At 35.5% G+C, this 22,845-nt stretch overlaps 1 protein-coding gene across 1 annotated transcript in view; it reads left to right on the forward strand.

Annotated features, from left to right (window-relative positions):
- The first annotated feature begins 1,392 nt into the window (after window positions 1–1,392).
- LOC150097888 (uncharacterized) overlaps window positions 1,393–22,845 on the forward strand; it is a 68,579-nt gene continuing 47,126 nt past the window's right edge. Inside the window, exon 1 of the mRNA XM_090406624.1 lies at window positions 1,393–1,666. Coding sequence (XP_090262750.1) covers window positions 1,393–1,666 — 274 coding nt within the window. The remainder of the gene's footprint in view (window positions 1,667–22,845) is intronic.

Here is a 22,845-nt window from a genome sequence, read left to right on the forward strand (position 1 = left end):
ATAGCTTCTACCGTACATGGAAATTTTCTATGCACGGAATTTACGACAACTTAAAGTTTATATATTACTGCACTTTCTTGGAAAATGAAGATTTTTTTGTGTAAACTAGTAAGAACAAAGCATTAATTTCCACTTCATATGCCTTAAACTCGAACGTTCGCTTCCAGTTTGTTCTCTGCTTCTAAACTAAATGGCTAATTCACATTTGGTGATATTATAGACCTTTGTACTCGTTGATTATTTTCAATGGGATGATTTTATTCGCTCTTGCAAATTATATTTCCAAATATAATTAGTTGGATATCACTTATATCTTGGTGGCATTGTAGAACACTTTAGTAGCAGAATTTTGATATATTCCAGAGGGCTGCTCACCCGGTTTTCCACTAAGAATGTTAAAACCAAATCAACGGCTGTCCACCATTCATTCATAATCCAACTGCAAACTCCTGGCTTTCCCCTCTTCTTTCATTCCGACTGTCTGTCTTCTAGAATAGTGTTTCTCAACCTCCGGGGCAGCGGTCCGATACCGAGCCCTGGCATCAATCATAATACTGAGCCGCGAGTGGTTCTCCTGAAATTTGTCATTTTAGTTTTCTAAGCATTCTTCATGACTAAATATTTTATAGTGGAAATATTCTGAGGAGAATATTTCGTGAATGTGTCAAAAAGCTCAGACCCAGAAACGCCTAATAACATTTTTGTAGCAAATGTTAGTGACCAAGCCGTGTATTTTTAAACGTGGAAGTATTCATGAATTATCGTTAATTTTCACACACCGAAATCTTTCGACATTTGGGAAAGGGAATACCGCTGTTTATGACCGGTCATAAAAATTGCCTGCAAGCCGATTAAAACAATGGGCGGCGTATCCTCTGTTCTCAAAACTGAACGAAATAACATCTGTGTTGCAAATGTCAGTGACCAATCAGCAAGGAAGTATAAAGAAAATTTTTCCACTGAAATTGAAGATCAAGATAATCTGTATCCGGTTCTCAAATCTAGTAATACTGAATACTTTATTCGCAAGTTCGTATTGCAGTGTGTGAGTGCTTGATTCGAAACTGTAGTGCCGTGATTTTTTAAAATTAATAGGTCTACAGATTTAAATTTTAATGTGAATAAGAGAGAAGGGACTTTGTTTAATTTTGGTATTAAGAAATCTCTTATTGAAGGTGTTTGTGACGGAACAGATAGTGAGTCACCCACCTCAAGCCTTCAAAGATCTCCAGGATGTACAAAAGGAGGGGAAAACTACCAGTACACAGGAGAAAAAGTCTGCATTCACTCGTAAGTACATGGGCAGCTATTTAAAATTTGGTTTCATACAATTCCCTGACATTGACTAATTGCCACGACCTCAATGTGTCATTTGTGCTATTCTTCTGGGTAATGAAGCCATCGCAACTTACTCGACATCTCAACACAAAACATTCCGATCTAGTCAACAAATCCATTGAGTTCTTTATGCGTAAAAGAGATGCACTTAAAATAGAAAAGAAAATTATTTCCCAAGCTTCAACCACTGACACTCCACTTCTGACGGCATCCTATTTAATATCATTACAGATGGTTAAATGTAAGAAACCGTTTTGCATTGACGAAGAACTCGTGAAGCCTTCTTTGATTGCTGCTAGTAATGAAGTATTAGGCCAGTCTGCCCCAAGTAAAATGAAAGACATCCCGTTGTTGAATGATACTGTTGAAAGGTGGATATCTGATATGGCAGAAGATACAGAAACGCAACTCGTTGAAAAAAATTAAAAAGTCGAAATTGTTTGCATTTCAACTGGACGAATCCACAGATATTCAGAACAGCATTTTACTTACGTACGTATGATATACTGGCCATGATGATGACATGAAGGAAGACATTTTAAGTGTTTCTGAATTACCTACGCACACTACCAGCGGTGAAAATTTCCAAGTTGTAAAGGATTTCATTTAAGAGAGGATTCTCGAATGGAAAAATTGCGTTGGAGTTTGCACTGACAGCGCTTTCTGTCTTACAGGTAACATTTAAATTCGTTGGCTGTCCCGCGGTAAAGTTCTCAAGAGGTTATACATACACTCCAAAAGGAAATTGAGCTGTTTCTAATTGATAAGAAAAGTGTCCTGTACCATTATTTCCAGGATAAGAAGTGGATAGCTAGGCTGGCATATCTCAGCGACATATTTTCTTACATAAACGAGTTGAATTTAAAACTTCAAGGTGCAGATACAACAATATTTAATGCTTGGAACAAGATCGAATCATGCAAAAAGAAACTCAAACTCTGGCTTAATAACTGCAGAAAGAAATATTGAAATGATTCAGTCGGACTCGTGTTATATAATGGAAGCAGATGACTTCTATTCACAAAATTCAGTTTCAGATATTATTGCAGCTCACTTGAAGATGTTGTTGCCGATTGAAAAGTATTATCCCGAATGGAGGCAAAATATGTGGATTGTGAACCACTCTGTTGAACACAACCCTTTCCCATGAAGAAATCCTTCAACTCATTGAATTATCATCGGACAAAGGACTGGAAAGCACTTTTAATTCTATGAATAATTCGAAATGGATAAGAATGAAAAACGAATATCCAAATTTACCTAAAATGGCAACCTTTTCTTTGTTTTTCCACCACATATCTTTTTGAAACTGCATTTTCTGCCATGACTGTGCTTAATTTAACGATGTTGGCCTACAATATGCTACAAGATTTCATTAGTCCCGTGATTGATAACTGATTTAAATGTCGTTTTATATTTGTCAACATGCCACACTGTATACATAAGCGTACTAATACTCTTTATAATTATGAAATAATTAATTATTAATACTTATGTTAGTTTAATATGAGGGCCAGGTCCCAACCAATTTACTCGTAAATCTGTTGGGACCGGACCCTCGTTTTATAAAAAAAGAATTTACCGTACTGCCGTGTCACAAAGGTTGAGAACCACTGCTCCAGAAAAGCCTTCTCCACGAAGTGTTCTCCAACTATAATATGCAGCTTTTCAAAAAAAATATCGATGGATTCCAATATATACTAAGACATCAGGAACTGTTATAAGGACTTTCCAAATGAACATGAGGTGAATGTAACAAACCATTAAACCTAAAGGTAGGATATTTGTGATAGAAAATATGTAACTTAAAATACGTTCAATTTCTACAGTGACGTATGTCCATAAAGTGCGTAACCAAGTAGGTTTTCTTTGTGTTAACCAATATCGTTCTTCACGTAAACAGTTTAGCATAATCCTTGATGTAATCGATAAATTCTTTGCATACCATCATGTTGTCAACGATAAATTCTCCGATTAAGAGTCCAGTGATTGAAAGTGAAGATGTAACACGTGTAAATATTAGTCTTCCGATATTCCCATTCAGTTTGCCTTTCTCTTTGGTCCGACTATGTCAACCAGTTGTTGAATCACTTTATGTAAACGGTGATATAATTGAAATGTTACGAATTATGTAGGAAATTTTCGGGTGTGTTTGCTATGGTTTGTTTCAAAATATATATTTTTGTTTAGTTGAAATCGGCTTCCTTTTTAAAATTAACATTACGAAATTGGGACGAAAAAGCGGGGAGTTAGGCAAGATTAATTATTATAATTACCAGTACAACAAATTCACATTTGTATTGTAACCACTCCGATGTTTTTATCGTATTCACACTCTTGTGTCTCTTGTGATAAAACGCTTTCTGTTTATATAAAGCGTAACCGATTGATGTTATTCATTTAGATTGTTGAACATCTACGGTGAGAACAGGAGTAAAATATGTTTCGGATTAGTGTAAAGATATGAAAAATCCTTACTAATTGAGTTATTGAAAAGTCATTTGTGTTTAAAGTCGAGAGTACTTCATCGTCAAAGTACATTACACTTGTGGAATCGGTTCTTAGCGCGAGCCTTCACTGAATGTATCGACTCATTGAATTAAATCGATAAAATAGCTGTCTACTAGCGTATCAGATGACGCAGATCAATGCACTTGCAGTTTAATCTTTTTTTCCCCAGCTAGCTTCTGCCTCTGACGACAATACAATAGCATGAAGAGTGTGCACTCCCTTCACGAGCCTCGTTCGGAACGAATTGAGCAGATAAGTTTGTTGCGGGGGGAGGCAAAGAAATCTTTTTGCCATCCCTAACACAAATAGAACGGATTGTCTGCAAACATGGAAGCTAATTAATGCTTGTGCCAGGAAGTACTGCTCGGAATGAAGAAAAAACAACCTTGGGGTAACGTTAGAATCTCATTCTATGGAAAACGACGCCTTCGTTGCTGCTGACAACGTAGTTTTGTGGTTAACTGTTTGGTACCGTAAATATATACATTTATAATATTTTATTTTAACAAACTTTTTGTTTGCAGATGTATTTTTGGTTGTAAATATTCAAAATTAATTTTAGGTGTCGTCAGCTTGAAGAATAATTTTAAAATAGAGCCTTCATACATGGATTTTTCAATGTAAGAAGCGATTCTGGTCTTGGACGGAGGTGGAGGTTTTGTCTTCCAGAAACTCGGGGTTTTCATTTCACAAGATAGACAGCCGACCAGAGATACACACAGTTCACCCATGCACTTGCATATAGGATTAACTACCCTATCGTATCATGAATTTTTTTTAAAGGTATGTTACTTAGCTGTGTCAGACCATTAACCCAATAAACTAAAGATGAGATGAGCAGGATAATGGTAACGAGTTTACTTCTGCAGTTTTGGCATCACATTCATGTGTTAGTTGTCTAAGGAATCCTAGATACTCGGTGACTTTCGCAAATTGATAGAGCCATCGATATTTTCCAACCTCGACGTAAAAAAAAAATGTAAATACGTTTTATGCTTTTTTAAAATTTCTACGTGAATGTATTGCTGTTATAACGAAAACGAAGAATTGAAAGAAATCAAATATTTAATTGAATGATCTTTTGCTCATGTTTTGCTCTGTCATTCAGCATGTCAAGAAAACAGACCTGCATTTTGGCCCGAGGAAGTCACCAAACAATTTTGCTTTAAATGAATTATGCATAGAGGTCATTCACGTAAACATACACAAGGATGGTTATGAATGCCGATAACAAAGCGAAATTCTCTTTTCCTTGCGTTGTATGTTTCCCTGCTCTAACTAACCCAAAGCCACACTCAAAATTTTGATTGCTCAGCATATTCTGAGGGAACAAAATGAATGGGTGAGTTCAGTGACTGCTAAAAGAATGTCGCAAATCGTTAAATTTGAATAAAGGCTAAACTGCGATAGTTTCAGATTCAAAGTAGATAAAATATGCTATTAACATTTTATCACATGATAAAAAATATCTATATTCTACTGCTTGACCTTTGTCGCCTTCGTATGTCTAAGTTTAAGTACTTTTTTTAATAAATATTCAATTTCTAATTCTTAAAATTAAATCAATTACTAACGTAGACATCTGACACCGCTTAGGAGATTTACAATGCCGGTGTAGTTATTGGATCCTTGTAAATTTGACTTGGGTTGCCTGTAGATGAACGTGTACATATTACAAGTTACGCTTACCATGTCTTTAACACTTTTAAAGCTACATCCCATAACGTTAAGAGGGAAAAATTATAAAAATTGGATACAGTTTATCTTTTAAGTTTCTTTCCTCGTGATAATAGAAAAAATAATGCGTGCGAGTGTGAATTTGTAATGTGTACACTGATCATGTGCTGGTAGAGTAAAAGCTCCTGGGAGTGTTAATCACAGAGCGTGGTTGGAAGTTGTTCAATAAAACGCTCGACATTATCAGAAAGAAACAAACGGGAGTTTGTTGTTACATTGGGATGCTTGATCAGAATTAAGTACACGAAGAAATATTCTGATTAATAATGCAGTTTTATTTTTATTTTTCTGATATACATTAGAGTAACAAGATATTTAAGTTAGTTGGGTTTGTAACGAAGCAGTCTGTTTTGTTTTGTTTTTTCTTAAAGGCATTCTTTATGTTGGTTGAATTTATTTCTCTGTTTAAATCCTTTCGACGAATGAGATACTTTGCACTAAAATCCAAAGAGTTTAATTACAAAATCAATTCTGAGTAAGAAACAAAATTCCATTTAACTTGAGGATGAAGAAAAAAATACGACTAAAGTTTCGTTTCACTAAACACATACATCCCAAGCATATCAGGCATAAACTATTGAATAAAAACAAAACCTTTCTACACGGTGTAAGTTAAATTTTATGACTCGTAAAACATAACACGCTGCTTATCCTACAATTCGTTAGGACAGATTTGCTAGGAAGATCCTCATTCATGTGTTTCCTGTTATTCCAGTGTTCCCTGGTTAGCAGTCACACACGTTCCAAACTAGTATTTAGTTCACGAACTAAGATCTGCGTGCTATACGATCCTACTAAGTTGCATGCATCGGTGGACAGTGAAGGATTGAAACCACAGTGAAGCTAACACTGGGGGGGAAGCAACTTCAGCAACACCGCGTGAGAAGTAGTATCAGATACATTACAGTCTGGTGTCCGTAATGTGTGACTTAAAAGATTTAGAGACCAGACTTAATGGCTTACTGTCAGAATATTATGCACACATGGCGAGAAAGATTGCGTGAATACCACACACGCACAGTAAATGTTCGTGTATGCAGTTTTCACTCAATGTTAAGTGAGGCGAAGTTCCTACCTTCACCAGAGAGAGATTGGATTAGCATAATGTGGAGTTAATACGGTTTTAGGGAGTGTAATGAATATTCGCCACTATATTTTAACTAACCCGGTAACTCACACTTGTCAAATAAAAAAAGCGATTAAGCTATACCGTTAATAGTATTATCCCACGTTATGTGTTTTCTCAGTTTTTGTTGATTATTAAAGGTTGAAGGGTTACAAATGTTTCTAACACGATATAATTGTACTTAAGCATGTTATATTTCCAGATAAAGAGAGCTATTCTGAAGTTACGTAGTGTTTTTATTTTTAGTAAAAACGGTTCCTGGGCTTTTATTAGTAAATGCTAAAAATTTCAAGTACGTCACAGGCTATTTAAATATTTTTTTCTTTAAATTTTTTAAAGTAAATTAATCCACTAACAACTTTTATTTCTCAGAGACAGTAGGCAGAACTATTTTATTCTCCTAACTAACATTTGGAATCAGAACGCAGCTAATTTTCGACTTTGTTCTTCACCCTTAGTTGAGTTCATGGCTATCACGTGATAACTTACAGGTCATGAGAAAACGGCAGACAACTGCTGCCATTTACGTTCTTAACCCTATTTGGTATTGTCTGAAATAGTATGAGTTATATGGTCGATTTTCTTTGTGGAGTAAAACTAAATTTGTCCTGGGGGACTACTTGACTGCACTAAAGTTCCACTAACCTATTGGTCTGGCGTTATTGAAGTCAGTACAATGATACACAGGCAATAATTAGTTGATTTAAATATAAAATATTTTTCTTTGTAGTTTTCCCTTAGCAGTATAGAAATGAGATAAAAAAAAATTAATTGTAGTGCCCAAAAACACTATGCTGGCAGATTATGGAAAGAAACTAATTACGTCACGGCAGTCTCAAGCGCATGCTCAGAAAGTGGTTAGAAAATTTCAGGTGTCAGGATCATCGACTTCTGAATACCCATTCTTTCCACCCCTGTAGCCTGTAAAAGCCGGTGATTTATAAATATAAACCATACAAAAAATTTGTAAATTCTGAATAAATGACCACAGAATAACTGCCCTTGTGAATCATTGTTCAGGTTAAAGGCAAACTATAATTAAATTACAAACTTACATTTTATTTCTGCGTATAAGAAATACAAAATACCGTCTTGCTTAGCTCACTTATCACACTATCCACCATCATACGACATATTTTAATTGTCACTAAACAGAATGGACTCTACTCGATTTCCCTGAAAGGGAACAACAGTCTCAACATGAGTCTTCATATCAACGTGTTTCGGTCCAAATTCGATACTTCATCAGGAAACAAGTCGATAAGTGTCGTGTTCGAAAGAAGGAGGGTGAGGGGAACTACATAACCAAGCAGACCTCATGACTCTCTTAAATTTAGGTTTTAAATTCAAAACGACTCGTAAAAGTTTAATGCAACAAGGGTGTACTGAAGTACGAGTTGGTGTACTTAAGACAAATACGTCAACTCGTTTTCTAAGAGTAAATCAAATCCTCTCCTATGAGAGACAGATATTACTTCAGATTGCCACTCAGAAAGCCAATTTACACGACAAACAGCAGATTCAATTCCTTTTGTCTGAAAAAACAAACGAAAGCATCTCCGTATTTGATGCACGCCACTAGGTGGACAAGAATGGAAAAGCGTCGTCCTAATTTCGATCCAGATAGACAAAATATTTGCCATGAATATTTATTCGTCTAAAAACGTGCAGCGTGATGAATGACCTAACAAAATTTTATGTCCTTCTGGTAGATAAAGCAACGAAGCGCGACGTCTAGGCGACTTTCATTGACATTAATTACATCCTTGAACTTTTCTAGGTTTTCTTGGAACAAATGAAGCCGTAAGGTCTTTTATTCCTGTAGCATCCGTGATAATAAAGTATGGTTAGCCAATTCTGTTATAAATATCCTTCTCGAAATTTCGCTTCTTGAACAGTCCCAAATCTCATTATTCGGCTGAGTGCATTGTAGAGATTGGTGCAATATTCTCCTTGGGTGGACGTATCTTGTCTTAATACTCAAGTAGCCATACAATATTAATTTGTCTTCTTGGGTTGACATTTAGTTCTTCGCTACGTAAACATCACATTCAGAGCCTCCTGAACATCCAAATTTGTTTCTGCCCCAAACAGTAATTTTCCCCTACTTAACAAATACACTCAACCTTAGAATTCTGTTGCATGTTTGGGAGTGGGGATATTGCTCTAAATACCTACTGTCCAGAAGACAGTAAGGCAAGTCGACTCTCTCTCTCTCTCTCTCTCTCTCTCTCTCTCTCTCAGACAGCCTTGTCTTTTCGAAGTGTTTCAATCAGCGCTCGTCCACAGAGTTGTGTTCAACATTTCCGCGACTCGTCGCCGCTTATGTAATAACTCAACTCAGCTGTCCAGCATCCATTTGATTCGCAATCCAACAGCAAATGCACCGGGCTTTCTTTTCATCCTTCATTCATTCTGCCTCTGTTTCGAACATTTTTCAAAACATTTTTTCTCAAGGACTATAAATTCTAGCTGTTCATATAATAAATTACTTCAATCTCTCTTTCTTCCCCAATCCCCCTACACACAGAATCAATGTGCTGTAGGTACGGCATCCTCTGTTATCTTTGGAGGCTAGTTCTATATATCTTAGGTTGAGCTCCTCTGCTTCAAAATGAAGTACAGTACCAAAAAAATTAATCCGAACAAGTCTAATTTTCGTCAAGTTCTTTGTTTGGTTTTAGTTCACTATTTTGGTTGAGTGCTCTATGTTTTAACTGTCTCTACGATGTTTATTAATAGTATCGTGCGTTTGTGATAGTGTAAACAAGTTGACATTCGTAGTGTTTTATCCATTTTATATAGCTAATAGATACATCCTCAAGAAAGCGTTCAAAAATACGTATGTACTCTTTCTCAATATAAATCCATGACTCCAAGGCAAATTGCCAATGAGTATGGTGTTGGTTTGGGTACAGTTAATGAGATTTTAAAGAGGTTTTCAGGGAAACACTTGCCTTTTCTCCTGACAGAAAAGGAAAATGTGGGCGAAAAAGGAAACAACACTTACTCAAGATCGTTTACTAGTTAGGAAAAGCACAATGGATCCAAGATTGCTTGCTGTAGACTTAAATAGAGACTTGGCAGCTAGTGGGATTAATGTTTCTGACATGACAGTCCGTCTAAGATTGTTGGTAGGACTGCTCACAGACCAAAAACGAAACAACTTTTGACGAAGAAAAAGAAGCTCTCCAGTGGACAAAAGTGTACTAAGGTTGGACTGTTGAGAAGTGGAAGAAGGTTATATTCTCAGATGAGAGCCATTTCTTTGTCCAAAGAGAGCGAGTACCCTATGTTTGCAAATCACCTTCAACAAGCTCCAGGCTAAGAAGATGGTCTGGAGGTGTTTTACACATGATGGTCCAGGATCACTCGTGCCCGTTGACGGTATGATAAAAAGTTACTGATGCATAAAAATATTGAAGAAAATAGCGGATCCAGAAAGACAAATAACTCATATTACAACAGGATCTCGTCGTATGCCATACTTTAAAAAAAAGTGAGTTCCTTAAAAATGATAACATCCAAGTGCTTCAGTGGCCAGGTAACTCTGCTGACATTAAGCTAACAGAAAATTTGTGGACCATAGTGAAAAAGAGATTTGGAAAATTAAATTGTGATAAACGATCGTAAAAAATGATACAGTTTATGGTCCATCAGTATATATGAATGGTACTTGAAAAATATGAACACTTCGAAATTGTGATGCCACATATTCATGGACAATATTGCCATCGGATGGAAATTAATATTTCCACATCTGGCGAAAAACGCACAGGACGATTTAGTCTTCCTGTGCGTTTCTTGGTTAAGTCACTAACCAGAAATTAGGTCTACAAGATTTTCAGGTTAGTAACAAGAAGCTACTTAGAAATAAAATTTCACAGAATTGTACCACACGAGTCAAATATCAACCTCGACAATCAGTAATGCAAGTTATGTTGGTATATGAAGAAGTGTAGTGCATATTTTGAATTGTTGGCTACATTGTCACAATTTTATGAAACAGACACCGTCTATCTTTAAACGCATAGCAATGCACAATGTTATTGCAACATGAGTTGAGGAAAATACTGTCGAAAAATTTGACTAGCCTGTATAGAGTCCTTATCTCGATACAACAGTACATCGTTAGGATGTTCTGTTGGACAGTGTAGTGCTTGTTGGACCAAAGGAACCAACAGTGATACATAGAATTATGGTCTTATTTGAAGGAAGAAAGATCTTAAATACGAGACGTACGCTATCAATCAGTATTAGAGTTCATATACTGTTGGAAGTGTCTGCAAGTGATGTTTTTTCAGAAACATTGTATGCCTACTTGAATCCCATATTATAACACTTAGAATTGTCCATTGAACTTTTATAACGAGACTGGATAATTTTTAGATTACATATAGATAAGCTGAATTAAGAAGTAAATACATTAAAATTTTTCCCTTGAAGAATAATTAAAATTATTATTTATTACTTGCGTATAATGTTATGCTAATTAAACCCTGCAACCATCTGATGGGGCCGGTTAACTCACTCTTGGTTAAAAAGAAAAACTTATGATTCTTTTGGACCAAAATGGGATTGAACTTGGTCTTTCCATTGGAAGCATTCCATTATCATGTTAATGTGCAATGTGATGCGACAACCTTGAAATATAAACATGAGCTGCATCGTTCTTAACTTATTTTCAAATGTTCTTACTAATAAATGTAAAAACTCGTAATTTTCCACCAAGAAACATCTAAAGTTTATTTTTAAAAGTGCTTAAAGTGGAAATGTTGCGTATTTGTTTCGATTCTGACCGACTAGATCCGCTAGAAGCAATCTTTATAAGAAAACCCATTAACATCCTTCTACAAAGGTCATGCAATCGAACTTCTATGGAAGTGACGCAGTTCAAATCCGTACTGTGCACACTGATTTTCTTTTATAGATTTCTTTAGTAGTAGAGAGTTTCCTCAATGATTTGATGTCCTGTTGATACGGTAACGATTTTATCCCCGTATACAGAACAATTTATCTTTCAGTTGACCTCATTCTAGCACAATAATTTCTGCGTCGCTTATAAATTACTTGGGCAAAATAATCAAAAGATAAAAAACGGCAACAGATGAATGCAGATAGCCGTTGTCTCCTCCTACGCATTTTCTTCATTGTTTTCTAGTCCCAAACCACCCACTTAAACAAGTTAGGAATATCTGTGACATTTTTGAATCAACGTATTTTGTTGTAGTGCAGTTTGCTAAGTCATTTAAGGACTTTTATTCAAGTTTTGTAGAGAATAGAAATCCCAACTCTGAGTTTAAAGTTGACGTGGGAAGGCATTTATCACGCTCATCATTTTAAGGATAACTTGCTCTTTTTAGATGAAGGTTTCTATATATTTTTGTCTTCATTGTCTGATGCAGTACTTTTTGTGAGTCTGCAGTTCGTGGATCCTTTCAGGGTGATTACTGATTGCACAACTGGGGGGAACAAGTCCCGTGAGGTGCTATTTCTGAAACCAGCGGAGCTTTTGGAACATGATACATGAAATTTGACCACAAAAATGTTGTTCTTCAGCAAAGATTTTCAAAATAAGTAGAATATTGTTGAAAAACAGAATATTAATACACATATTCGGCTTGTAAAACACTAGTGTTACATAAAAATTACTGAAGAAATCATAAAAATGGGTTTATTTCACGTAGATTTAGTTTCTTTTAATTAATGAATAAAAATAAAAGTAATTATATAAATCAAATAAGTACTATTTTTGTTTAAAGTACCTATTTATATTATACTTTTTCAGAACTTGGCTGACTATTATGCTAGAGGGGAGCATCAAAATCTTTGAGGCGTTGAGGTGAGGCATGATCCAAAAAATGTTGGGAAACACTGGCTTACGGGAATATACACTCTCTGGCATTTACGAGTTGCCCTAACGCAGACCTTATAGAAAACATGATCGCTTGCCCAAGCGTCGATAGATTCGCATTCTATTGGTCCATTTTGATAAGGTTTCACTGGCCTGACAGCTGTATTTACTAAAATAAAGAACCAAAAGGCTTGAATTCTGCGATGCAAAATTATATAAGCTTTTTGGCTCTTGTAGTTAATAATGAACTTATTTTGACTAAAGAGCAGTGTAGCTCTATGAAAATGGCATTTACATCCATAGAGTTATGCTGCCCAAAGAAAGATCCTTCTAAGTTCGAATTCTATCTGCACCATAACAACTTTAGCGCCTCCCTATCGGTATAGACGAAGCCCTTTGGTTGCGAAAAAAATTTGGTTGGTGGAACGCGGATCCCCCCCCCCTCCCCAGGTCCCCAAACTCAGAACCGTCCTCATCTACTCCGTTTGGAGAATAAAAAGCATTAGCTGGTTTATTTATTTTAATGTTTTTCATCCTTTGGATATTTTAAAAACAAGTCAAACATAAAGCTGAGAAAAAAAGATAAATTTTATAAACATAATCTCAAGAATGACCAGGCCGTTTTAAGACATGCAGATGGACTATTTTTAGAACGAACAAAATGTACAGTTTAAGGCAAAACACGTAGAATTGAAGAAGAAATGGGATGAGAAAGAAAGCAAATCGTGTCGAATGCATTTCAGACATTAACATTGCTGAGAATCCTTTTCAACGTCTCTCAAGTTAACAAAACCGTGTAATTAAGGGATTTTATTCAAAATCGAACAAGCTCCAGGAATCAATTGTAAGCCTATTCGATACAACGATTGAATTAGAGCGAAAAAAGAATTCGAATCGAATACAAACCACTGGCAAAGGTTTGCGGATGGATAAAAGACGGTGAGATTGCCAGACGAACAGCTGTACAGAGGACAATAGTCTGTTCTTAATAAGATTACACAACTTCTTTTTATTCACTTAAAAAATTGCACTTAAGGCAATGTGTGCCTTGTTGGCTCATATCAGCCACATAACAGAAAAACACGCCATTCATATATTTCAATAGATTTTGTTGGGTTCAAACGTTCCTAAGCGAGCAATTGAATGACCATCTTGAATAATATTAAGAAACAATTGAGAAACAGAGTGATTTAATGCATTTGTTTTTTTTTATTAGCGCAATTTGTAGAGAGTCGTATCAACATGTTTAATATGAAGATGTTGCGTCAATTCTTTATCTCTCGCAACCTTGCGTGCGCATATCGTGACGCTTCCATTTCTGTTTACTAATGCGCAGCTGGGACGTTAATGTCGGGTTATCGTTTCCGTGCCTGATGCTGGTCCCGCATCGCATCCCTTACAAACGCTGAGCAATGTTAATAGAGCATAAATATGTAATTCTATCGCTCGATCTGCATTAAGCGGTAGATTTCGAACCAATATGTAACTGTAAGATTTCCACTTCATTTTCTTGTGTGCGCTTGGGTTCTCAATATCTGTTTTAAATGTGCTCTGTACAATTGCAGTTGAATTACCAGTAGCTTCTGTTGCGTACTTCTGGATTCTATATTCTTGGGAAACAGGTGATCATTTTAAGATCATCAGACGCTCTCCAGGCAGTTATAACAGAAAAAAATTCTTTATTAAATAATATATAACAAAGTCTGGCAGTCAGAGAAAGTGAATTTTGGTGTTTCAATCTAAAATGCAGCCAGCCTCGAAATATTTTCTGCTAACAAGTTTCCTTAGTTGTAGTATCGAATTCGAAACCTTTTTGGTTCCACACCACGTGATTTCGTTCTTAAAAATATAGTTTTAATAATTATAATGAAGAGCTAAAGGCTTCAATTCGGCGACATGAACTTAATTAATAAGTTAAGGGATGTTACATCCCATATTGTTTCTTAGTCGAATAAGAAACTATATATAAAGTTCGGCGATTCCAAGCGTAAGCAAATACCTGGACAGAGCAGGAACTGACCCTTGAAGGTAGTGCAAGCTGAGGCAATTCATAGAAAGGGTGGAGCAAGCTCCGATCACTATTCTTGATATTATATCTCTTAACTTATTAATTAAGTTCATATCGCCGAATTGAAGCTCTTCATTATAATTAGTAATTTAATAGGACACCTCTTAGCAATTCTCATAGAAGGAATGTAAGTTATGTTCGCTACAAACTTCGTATTAACTTGGTCTACCTGCTCACTGATGAGACCTCAAAAAAGGTCGAAACCGGTCTGGATAGTGACCTTTTCTCATAATGTTGAACAATAATACAGCTCCTAGGAGTTAAGTTCACATTATGGGTAAATATCAAGAATAGTGATCGGAGCTTGCACCACCCTTTCTATGAATTGCCTCAGCTTGCACTACCTTCAAGGGTCAGTTGCTGCTCTATCCAGGTATTTGCTTACGCTTGGAATCGCGAACTTTATATATAGTTTCTATATTCGGCATGAAACTCTTTGAGTTTCTTATTCGGCTAAGAAACAATATGGGATGTAATATCCCTTAACTTATTAATAATAGTTTTTAGTGTTACTGTCTAGCACTGGTGTTTTCAATGATAGCAGATGTAACTAAGCTTTTCGGACTAGTTTATTCACTGCTAATTGCTAATTTTTCTAGATTAATTGTAGGTTTTGCGGACGAAACTGGGAAATCTGAGAGGTAAGCCCTCCTCTGCTTGAGACAGACTAGCTCATCCTGAAAAGCCCTTATTAAGTTTTTCGCCTGTTAGACGAGATTCAAACTCAAGTATTTTCAGCCAGAGAGTATCGCTGATACTAGTAGATTGATAACAACCAAAAGATTAATATTTATTCAGGGACGAATTCTCCATGCTTGCTGCGCAAGCTCATTAACTGAGAATGAAGTAATATTTATTTGTTAATAAATGCATGCATTTATAAGCATTCCATTTCGGCTTTTATTTTTGTAGACAGAAGACGTCTTAAGCTTGCGTGGCAATAATTGAGCTTTGCTTTGTGTATCGAAGGCCGATGCTTGCTCGTCTAGTCAAAGCTACCTTGGCTTGCTCGGTTGTTGGAGCTTCCAGGTCCTCGCTGCAGCACTGTGATTTCATGCGTGCGCTTAGCCATTTCCGCTCCCTTCACGTCGTCTTAAACACAAGGCCGTACGCAAAGTAGCTCTAGCCAGTGAGCTTCAGCCAACCTTTACAAGTGTGCGTGTTGCTTCGGAAAATGAAGTTACAACCAACTGTTTATGACGATGTTATTGACCAGTTCATAAAGAAGAACCGTAGGGTAGAATTTGTATTCAAGTAGCTAAATTGAAAAAGATAGAGTATCATTTGTAAAATAAATGTTGTATTTGTATGATTAAATGTTCATAAATTTCTAAATATATAGTTTTAAATGGTCAGTAATTCATTATTCCGCTAATCAGACTTCAACATCTCTCATTCCCTGAATGATAACAAGAGCAAGCGTGAATTTCAAGTCCAGCATTCGTCCCTGTATTTATTTACATTATATCTACAGCGTGTTCCTTTTTCTGCCTTTAAATATTTTCTGTATGCTAACTTGGACGGAGACGGGGAGGAAGGAAAAACAGCTATAGGAGTTGTCAGCTGAAACAGTTATAATGTCGATAAACCTGAAATACCGATAAAATATCGAGATACTGTCAAGAAATCACCTCATATCATCTTCCCATTTGTTTGAAAGCTGTCAAATAAATCACCGAAGAACTTGGAAACCCGACAAAGAACACATGTAAAAATCAATAAATCGATCGCCATCTAGGGCACTTTAACTAGCATCCGTAGAACGAAAAAAGATGTCAGAAACTGAACAGAACTTCAACAGAAACTCAATGATGCTGATAAGTTTTTATTTGTTGGTCTACAGGATTAGCAACAGCGTGGCTTAGAAGATTCGACAATTAGCCTACTAATTAGACAGACGAAGACAGTGGGTGATCTTATTGACTCTTCCGCTGACTGTCAACAGCCCAGGAGACTCAATTATATGGGGTTTTGCGATTTTAAGAGACTACTTTGAAATCTTTCCAAGAGTTGTAGCTTACAAAAGAAGACTTTGTAATCACTGTTTGAAGAAACAGTGTGGGATGAATAAAACACTGCCTTCAGGTTAAACACATTTTAGTAAAACCATGTTTCAGAATATTGAAAATATTAATAAACATCTACATTTATTCCAGAGATGTTCGTTTTGGATGATCATACAATTTCTTTCTCTTATTGGAAACAAATGTTCGAATAGATGTAGAATTTTGATTCACCAACTTTGATATGCATTACTCAGTGGTCATTGCTTGAGAATTGGTCTTTTGTCTTTGTTATTAGTTACAAGATTTAACTTTATTTGAAGTGTAAAAGTTTTTAGTTTTGGGCGTAGTTTTTAATATGAAAAATTTCTTCATATAAATTTCCGTAGAATGTCGCAGAGCATTTTAAACAGGAAGAATGGAACACACATGAAATAAGACTGCAAATTTCGCAAATGACAAATTCTAAACCACAAAGTTTCTTTTTGATAATGTCCATGCCACCCATTGAATATCCGAATACATAATTCCAGTGACTCCTTCAGAAGCCTTTCTCTATCTACCAAGAGAAACAATTTCGCTCACGTATTATGCAAGGACAGAATCACTGAAAACGTGACACATAGCTTCAAGAAGGCGGCATGGAAAAGTACAAAGTGAATAAGGAAAACATACGCCGTCCATGTTGGAAAATTAGCCTAAACTAATCATTATTCTTACATCTTTCCTCCAGTGTATGTTTGCACGATTTCATTCTTTGAGTAGAGTCCACAAATGCTAGCAACTCAGTCCATGTTATTGCATATTAAGCGTCTTAGAATATATTTCGAAATATAGCCTGAATAATAATATCACAGGGGTATCTTTACTATTTGGGAAATGTACTACAATCCTTGTGAATTACGTTGGCCATTGTGGCAGGTTCGTAATCATTAGGATAGTATTCATCAGTGAATTAGTATTTAGCCATTAGTATAATCTTGTAAATAGAACATTTTTGCCAAGTGTCCACTTCCAAGAAGTTGAAATTAGAAATTGTACTTTCTTCAAACTGATAAACTAGATGAAGAGATTTCGGGAATTTAACAACCAGATATTCTTGCTATATAACTTCATCGTTTTTCTAAGGTAGTGCTTTTTATCTGGAGAATATTCCAATAACCTTTAATTGGTGGAATGTTATGAGTTGCATTCAAGAGAGGATATTATCAATTAAGGCAGTTCCGTGTGTATTTAAGTTTTTAATTCCACTTCTATAATTTTCACTTTGGTTGGAAAGATGTCTTCTGTACTCAGAAGAAATTCGTAAATTGTATTTCATCCAGGACTTGGGCAGAGATAAAATATTTATACGGATATCAGTCGGAAAATATGCACGTTTACAGACATAAATACAAATATTCTTGCTTTGCTTAATCTAAAACTACCAGCAAGTATGTGTTCTCTGCTTTTAAACTCAAAAGCATTATCAGTAATAACAGATGACAGTTTATTCATTTATATTTCTTTTTTTGTCAAAGTCAATGTTTTAAAATATCACTTTATTTCAGATAAAAATAACATAAATGTAAATAATGTAAATGGTATTCATTTTCATAAGCAGCTGAAATATTGCGTACATTAAATAAATAAAAATTAGTTCTCTTATAAAAAAAAGTAGATGTCGCTATTGTATTTAATGAGACATTCGGTTGTTTGTAGTTTGCACGCGCTATTAATTTTAATAACTGTCAAGGTATAATGGCGTAGGAATAAAAATAAACATCTGCTGTTCGATTTTCTGCTATGATATAAACTAAGTAAGTTGTAGAATACTTCTTTAAGAAGCGATTTTATTTAAACATGTTTCTACTGTGAATTGAACGGTGATAAAAACGAATCAACTATAGCCGATAATTCATTACTTACAAAGCGTGTAAATATTGCTTCATTTTTTTCTTAACTCTTAGCTTTAAAGAATGATAAGAATTTCTGCTGCGTAATTATACATAAATACTGATTAATTTGCATACCTGTGGGCGATTCGAATTCTTTTAGACAACAAATTTCTTTTACTGAATATGTCAACCGATCTTATGTGGCTGTCTTAACAGTCAGAAATACTAACATGCACCAGAAGACGTCATATATACATATATAATTTTTTCCTTGCAATAAATTTAATTTTTTCTATTTATAAAAAGTAGCGCATCACATTTATGTTTTTAAATTCTTCGTTATCGAATTTATGGCATATTCAATATGACAATTACACTGTTGCAAATATTAAATGAATAAGTGTTTAGCAAACTTAATAAAGATGAATCTTTAGTTTCTTTAACTTTATTATGATACCTTCGAGGAATTAAATCATGACGGAAGGACACTGAAATAATGAATGTTGAAATATGAAATTTTGAATTACTTTTAATGAAAGAAGGAAAAAAAAAAAAAAACAGAGGATGCATTTGTACTTGAAGAATAAATCAGATTGGGAACACGTGTAGGAAAGATGTCTCTTTTGGAAACGAAAAGATTTTTTTTGAAGACAAACTAAATTTGACATTCAACACTGGTTCGCTTTAAACTCGTACTACTTCAGTATATTTTCCACGTGTATTTCTGCTTCTCCTGGAGGAAGAAATTGCTTTAGCTCCTAAGAAGCACCTGTATTAGACACTTTCATGGTGATGTTATTGCTATGGAAACACCTTGACAGAAAAAAAGCGGTGTTTTTTTTTTCTTTTTCTTTTCGCAAAGTGATTCGCTGTCACTTTTAGTTGACTACTGGATCGACGATGATTCTTACAAATAATAAGACTGATCTACCCGGAAAGTTTCATTAGCGGATGCATCCTTCTCTGTCATTCAGCAAAGACTTTGTGTTACCGCTAGGTGGCTCTGTTTTCTAGCGGTAGCAAGCAAACAAGGAAATCGGCGTATTTATCATTGTGTAGTCCTATATCTATTGTATATACATCATATTTGGACATGTTCAACCGAGAACTTTTTTTTTTTTTTTTTTTAAATTTACGAAAAATAAAACAGATTTGAAATCGGAATTTGCAGTGACTTGAACAGTAATAACAAAGGGATTTCTTAGTTGGGTGACAGATACGCTTTTGCATTTCGGCAAATGCAAATACATTGATATAACTACAAGTGCTGTTATATGAATGCACTAATAATAAAGTAGATTTGTTTCACATAAATGCAGTATATATTTTATTATTATAAAGTATATTGCCGTATATGCCCGTGTGGAAGACGATCTCCAAAATTTATTTTCAGAATGTTTATTTTGTACTGTATTCGCCGTAAAGACAACCACAGCAAGTTATTTTCTTTACTGTAATTTATGAACGATGATCTTCCCATATGGGAAGATCGGTCAAATTGTTTTTACCAGTCTTTGGTTTCGCATGTTGTATATCAAGTGATTATCACGCCAGTAATATTTCATTAGGACTTTAAATGAAAAAAAAAATTACATTTTTACCGTGCAGAATACATTTATTAAATACAAATATTTATGCATATTAATATACTAATTTATCAGTATATGAATATACTAATTAACATAATTATCGTAGGAGATAGACTATTGCATGACGATGTTTGCCATGCCGAATTCAAAAGTTCATATTTTGTACCAAGTGAACAGCCAACTCCTGGTTTCAGCAATTTTGTAACTTCAAATATCGTCTTAGAGGGACATATACGGTATTTGTTTCACATTTAGGACATTGCTTCGTCTAAATATTTCGTATTGTATTCTATATCTCTCATACCAACCCCTCTCGCCATTGTTGTTCCTATGCTTTTATCTACAGTGTGTGCGTGTGTGTGTGAAATTATAATCGTGTTCGGGTTTGATATTACGACCAACATTTTTGGTCTTCTTTGATACTCATGGTCCAAGTACCATTACACCAGCTGAGCTTGCTCTAGCATGTTTTTTTATCCTCTACATTGTGAGTGCCGTATCAACCTGGATTCCTAAGTTTGGCTTTAAGCTTTCGTGAGCAGCGGTTCCATTACAAAAAATGGTATGTCGCTAAAACAGTGATGGTAGAAGAGACTCGTGCAAACTAACGAGTCTCCATCTACAGCCAGGACCGACCTACCATACAAGCGAAGCAAGCATCGCTTGTGGCGGCAAAATATTGGGGGGGGGGGCGCAGATTGATTCGAAAATCTTTGAAATATCAACAATTTTACCGGCGAGGGCGCCCCAAAGGCTCCGCAGTTCGGGCGCAAAAATACCTTGCGCCAACCTGCCTACGGCATCCCTCCCCAACTGAGACGTCAACACTATCATATGAGAAGCAAAACTTTATATCCTCAAATGATTTATGCTGATGGTAGGAATAGTGAAGGCGTGCATATTTTTTTTTCGACTAATTTAATTTGTTCAGTTTAAAATGTCGGGCGAACGTAAGCAAAGTTACCGGTATTTGCTGTCATAAAATTCTTTCCCAAAATCTTTTCATTTTGGTAAGCCTCGGTAGCGATGATGGATGACCTTTGCTTGGAAAGACCCGGATTAGAATCTCGTGTAGGATGCTCTGATCCCTTCATAAGGGCTTTCTACTTATAGGTCAGTTAGTCAGTCTTATACGGAGTCTTCTTTTCCTTCCGGAGAACTAAATTGCTCTGCCCGAAAAACAGTTATCTCATTCTGTCTTTCCTGATATTTGTTCTTGCTTTATTTTTCTTTTTGTTATTCATTCTGTTCTCAAACGCTGAATATTTCTTCATTCTATTTTTAGTTCATGTTAGTCTCATCTTGAGTATCGCGACTAACATGTTCTGTTCTTACTATCTATTCCACTTCTGTTCGTTCTTTTTTTTTTTTTTTTTTTCATTCCTAAAATGTGTGGATAAGGAAGATATGCGGAGAGCATGAAAATTCTCTTATCAGGTTGGCGACTTGAATCTCCTTTCCACAAAATAATATAATAATAAATAAATTAAAGTAAATATCTTCAAAAATCTCTTTGATTACCATTTTTCTATTTTTATCTACAAAAATTGTGGTCATTCTTTTATTACTCTGGCAGTGGCTGCCTCTGTTGTAGAACCTCCAGTTGAAGATGAGAAAAATTGCATTGTGATAAATCATTCCGCCACATCCTTGTAATGGTCTCTATTAATTATTTTTCCGTTACCGGGCTCAGTTCATTTGATGTTTGATTTCGTGCCAGCAATTCTGAATCGGTTTGAAATCCGCTGAGCGACATTATTCCGCTAACGACGCACCCTGTTGATCTCTCAGCCATTTGGGCACTTAGTCCTAGTGAGCATGCGTAGAGAAAAAAAATTCTTATTACGATATGAACTTCTCAGCAGACTGAAACAAACTTCTCTCTCTCTACAATAATGCAGCATCCGAAATCCTAACACTACAGATATAAAGTATAGTTTCTTAGATATTTCATCAGTGACTTCCACAGAATGCTAGAGCTTCATTTTGTGTTACTCAGCAGTAAATAGCTTTGTTTGACTTATGTTCATAAATTCAGTGCCTTAGGATACACTCAGTATACTGCAGCTACATGTCAAGATAACAACCGATCATTTTCCCCTGCCCTCCTTCCTCAAGGTCTGCGATACAGCGCACTGTAATCGTTTTAACGCAATGTCTTCACTAGCAGTTGACGGAGTTCCTTTTTTCTGTCGGATGATCTGGGCCTATTGATCTGAACTATTCATTCCTTTCCAGCTGGGTAGTCCATATAGGTTAGTTTCGAAACTCAACACTGGTCAAATGTATCAAATACTCGGATAACAAAATATCTAAAGGACATGTGTATGATTGAAGTAAAAACACGTTACTCTTTAAGAGAACGTGCTTTATGACACCTTAAGTTCCCATAACAGATGTGTTTCGCGATATATAAGATGTGAAGTAACACTATCTTCTTCAGAGGTTTAAAGACATTCTAAAAATTGCTTTGTTAGTCTTGGGCTTGTAGTAATAATATTCCATTATAATAGTACTCAATTTACTGGACAAGTTTTCGATATCTTTCACACTTAAGTGTGAAAGGAATTGTCCAATATTTACCTACAAAATAATCGCCACAGAAACAAAGATGGCGGTCATTTGAACCCTGATCTGTTTTTAATATAAGATTTCAAAATCTGCCTAAAAGTATCTTAAGTTAATGAAACATATTTCAACCTTCATTTTTTTTCCTTGATAATTTTAGTACTTCACTTTTGA

Source organism: Typopeltis vanoorti, chromosome 16 (assembly GCF_054136105.1).
Source record: "Typopeltis vanoorti isolate ZY-2024b chromosome 16, IOZ_Tvanoo_1.0, whole genome shotgun sequence".
Lineage (NCBI taxonomy): Eukaryota > Metazoa > Arthropoda > Arachnida > Uropygi > Thelyphonidae > Typopeltis > Typopeltis vanoorti.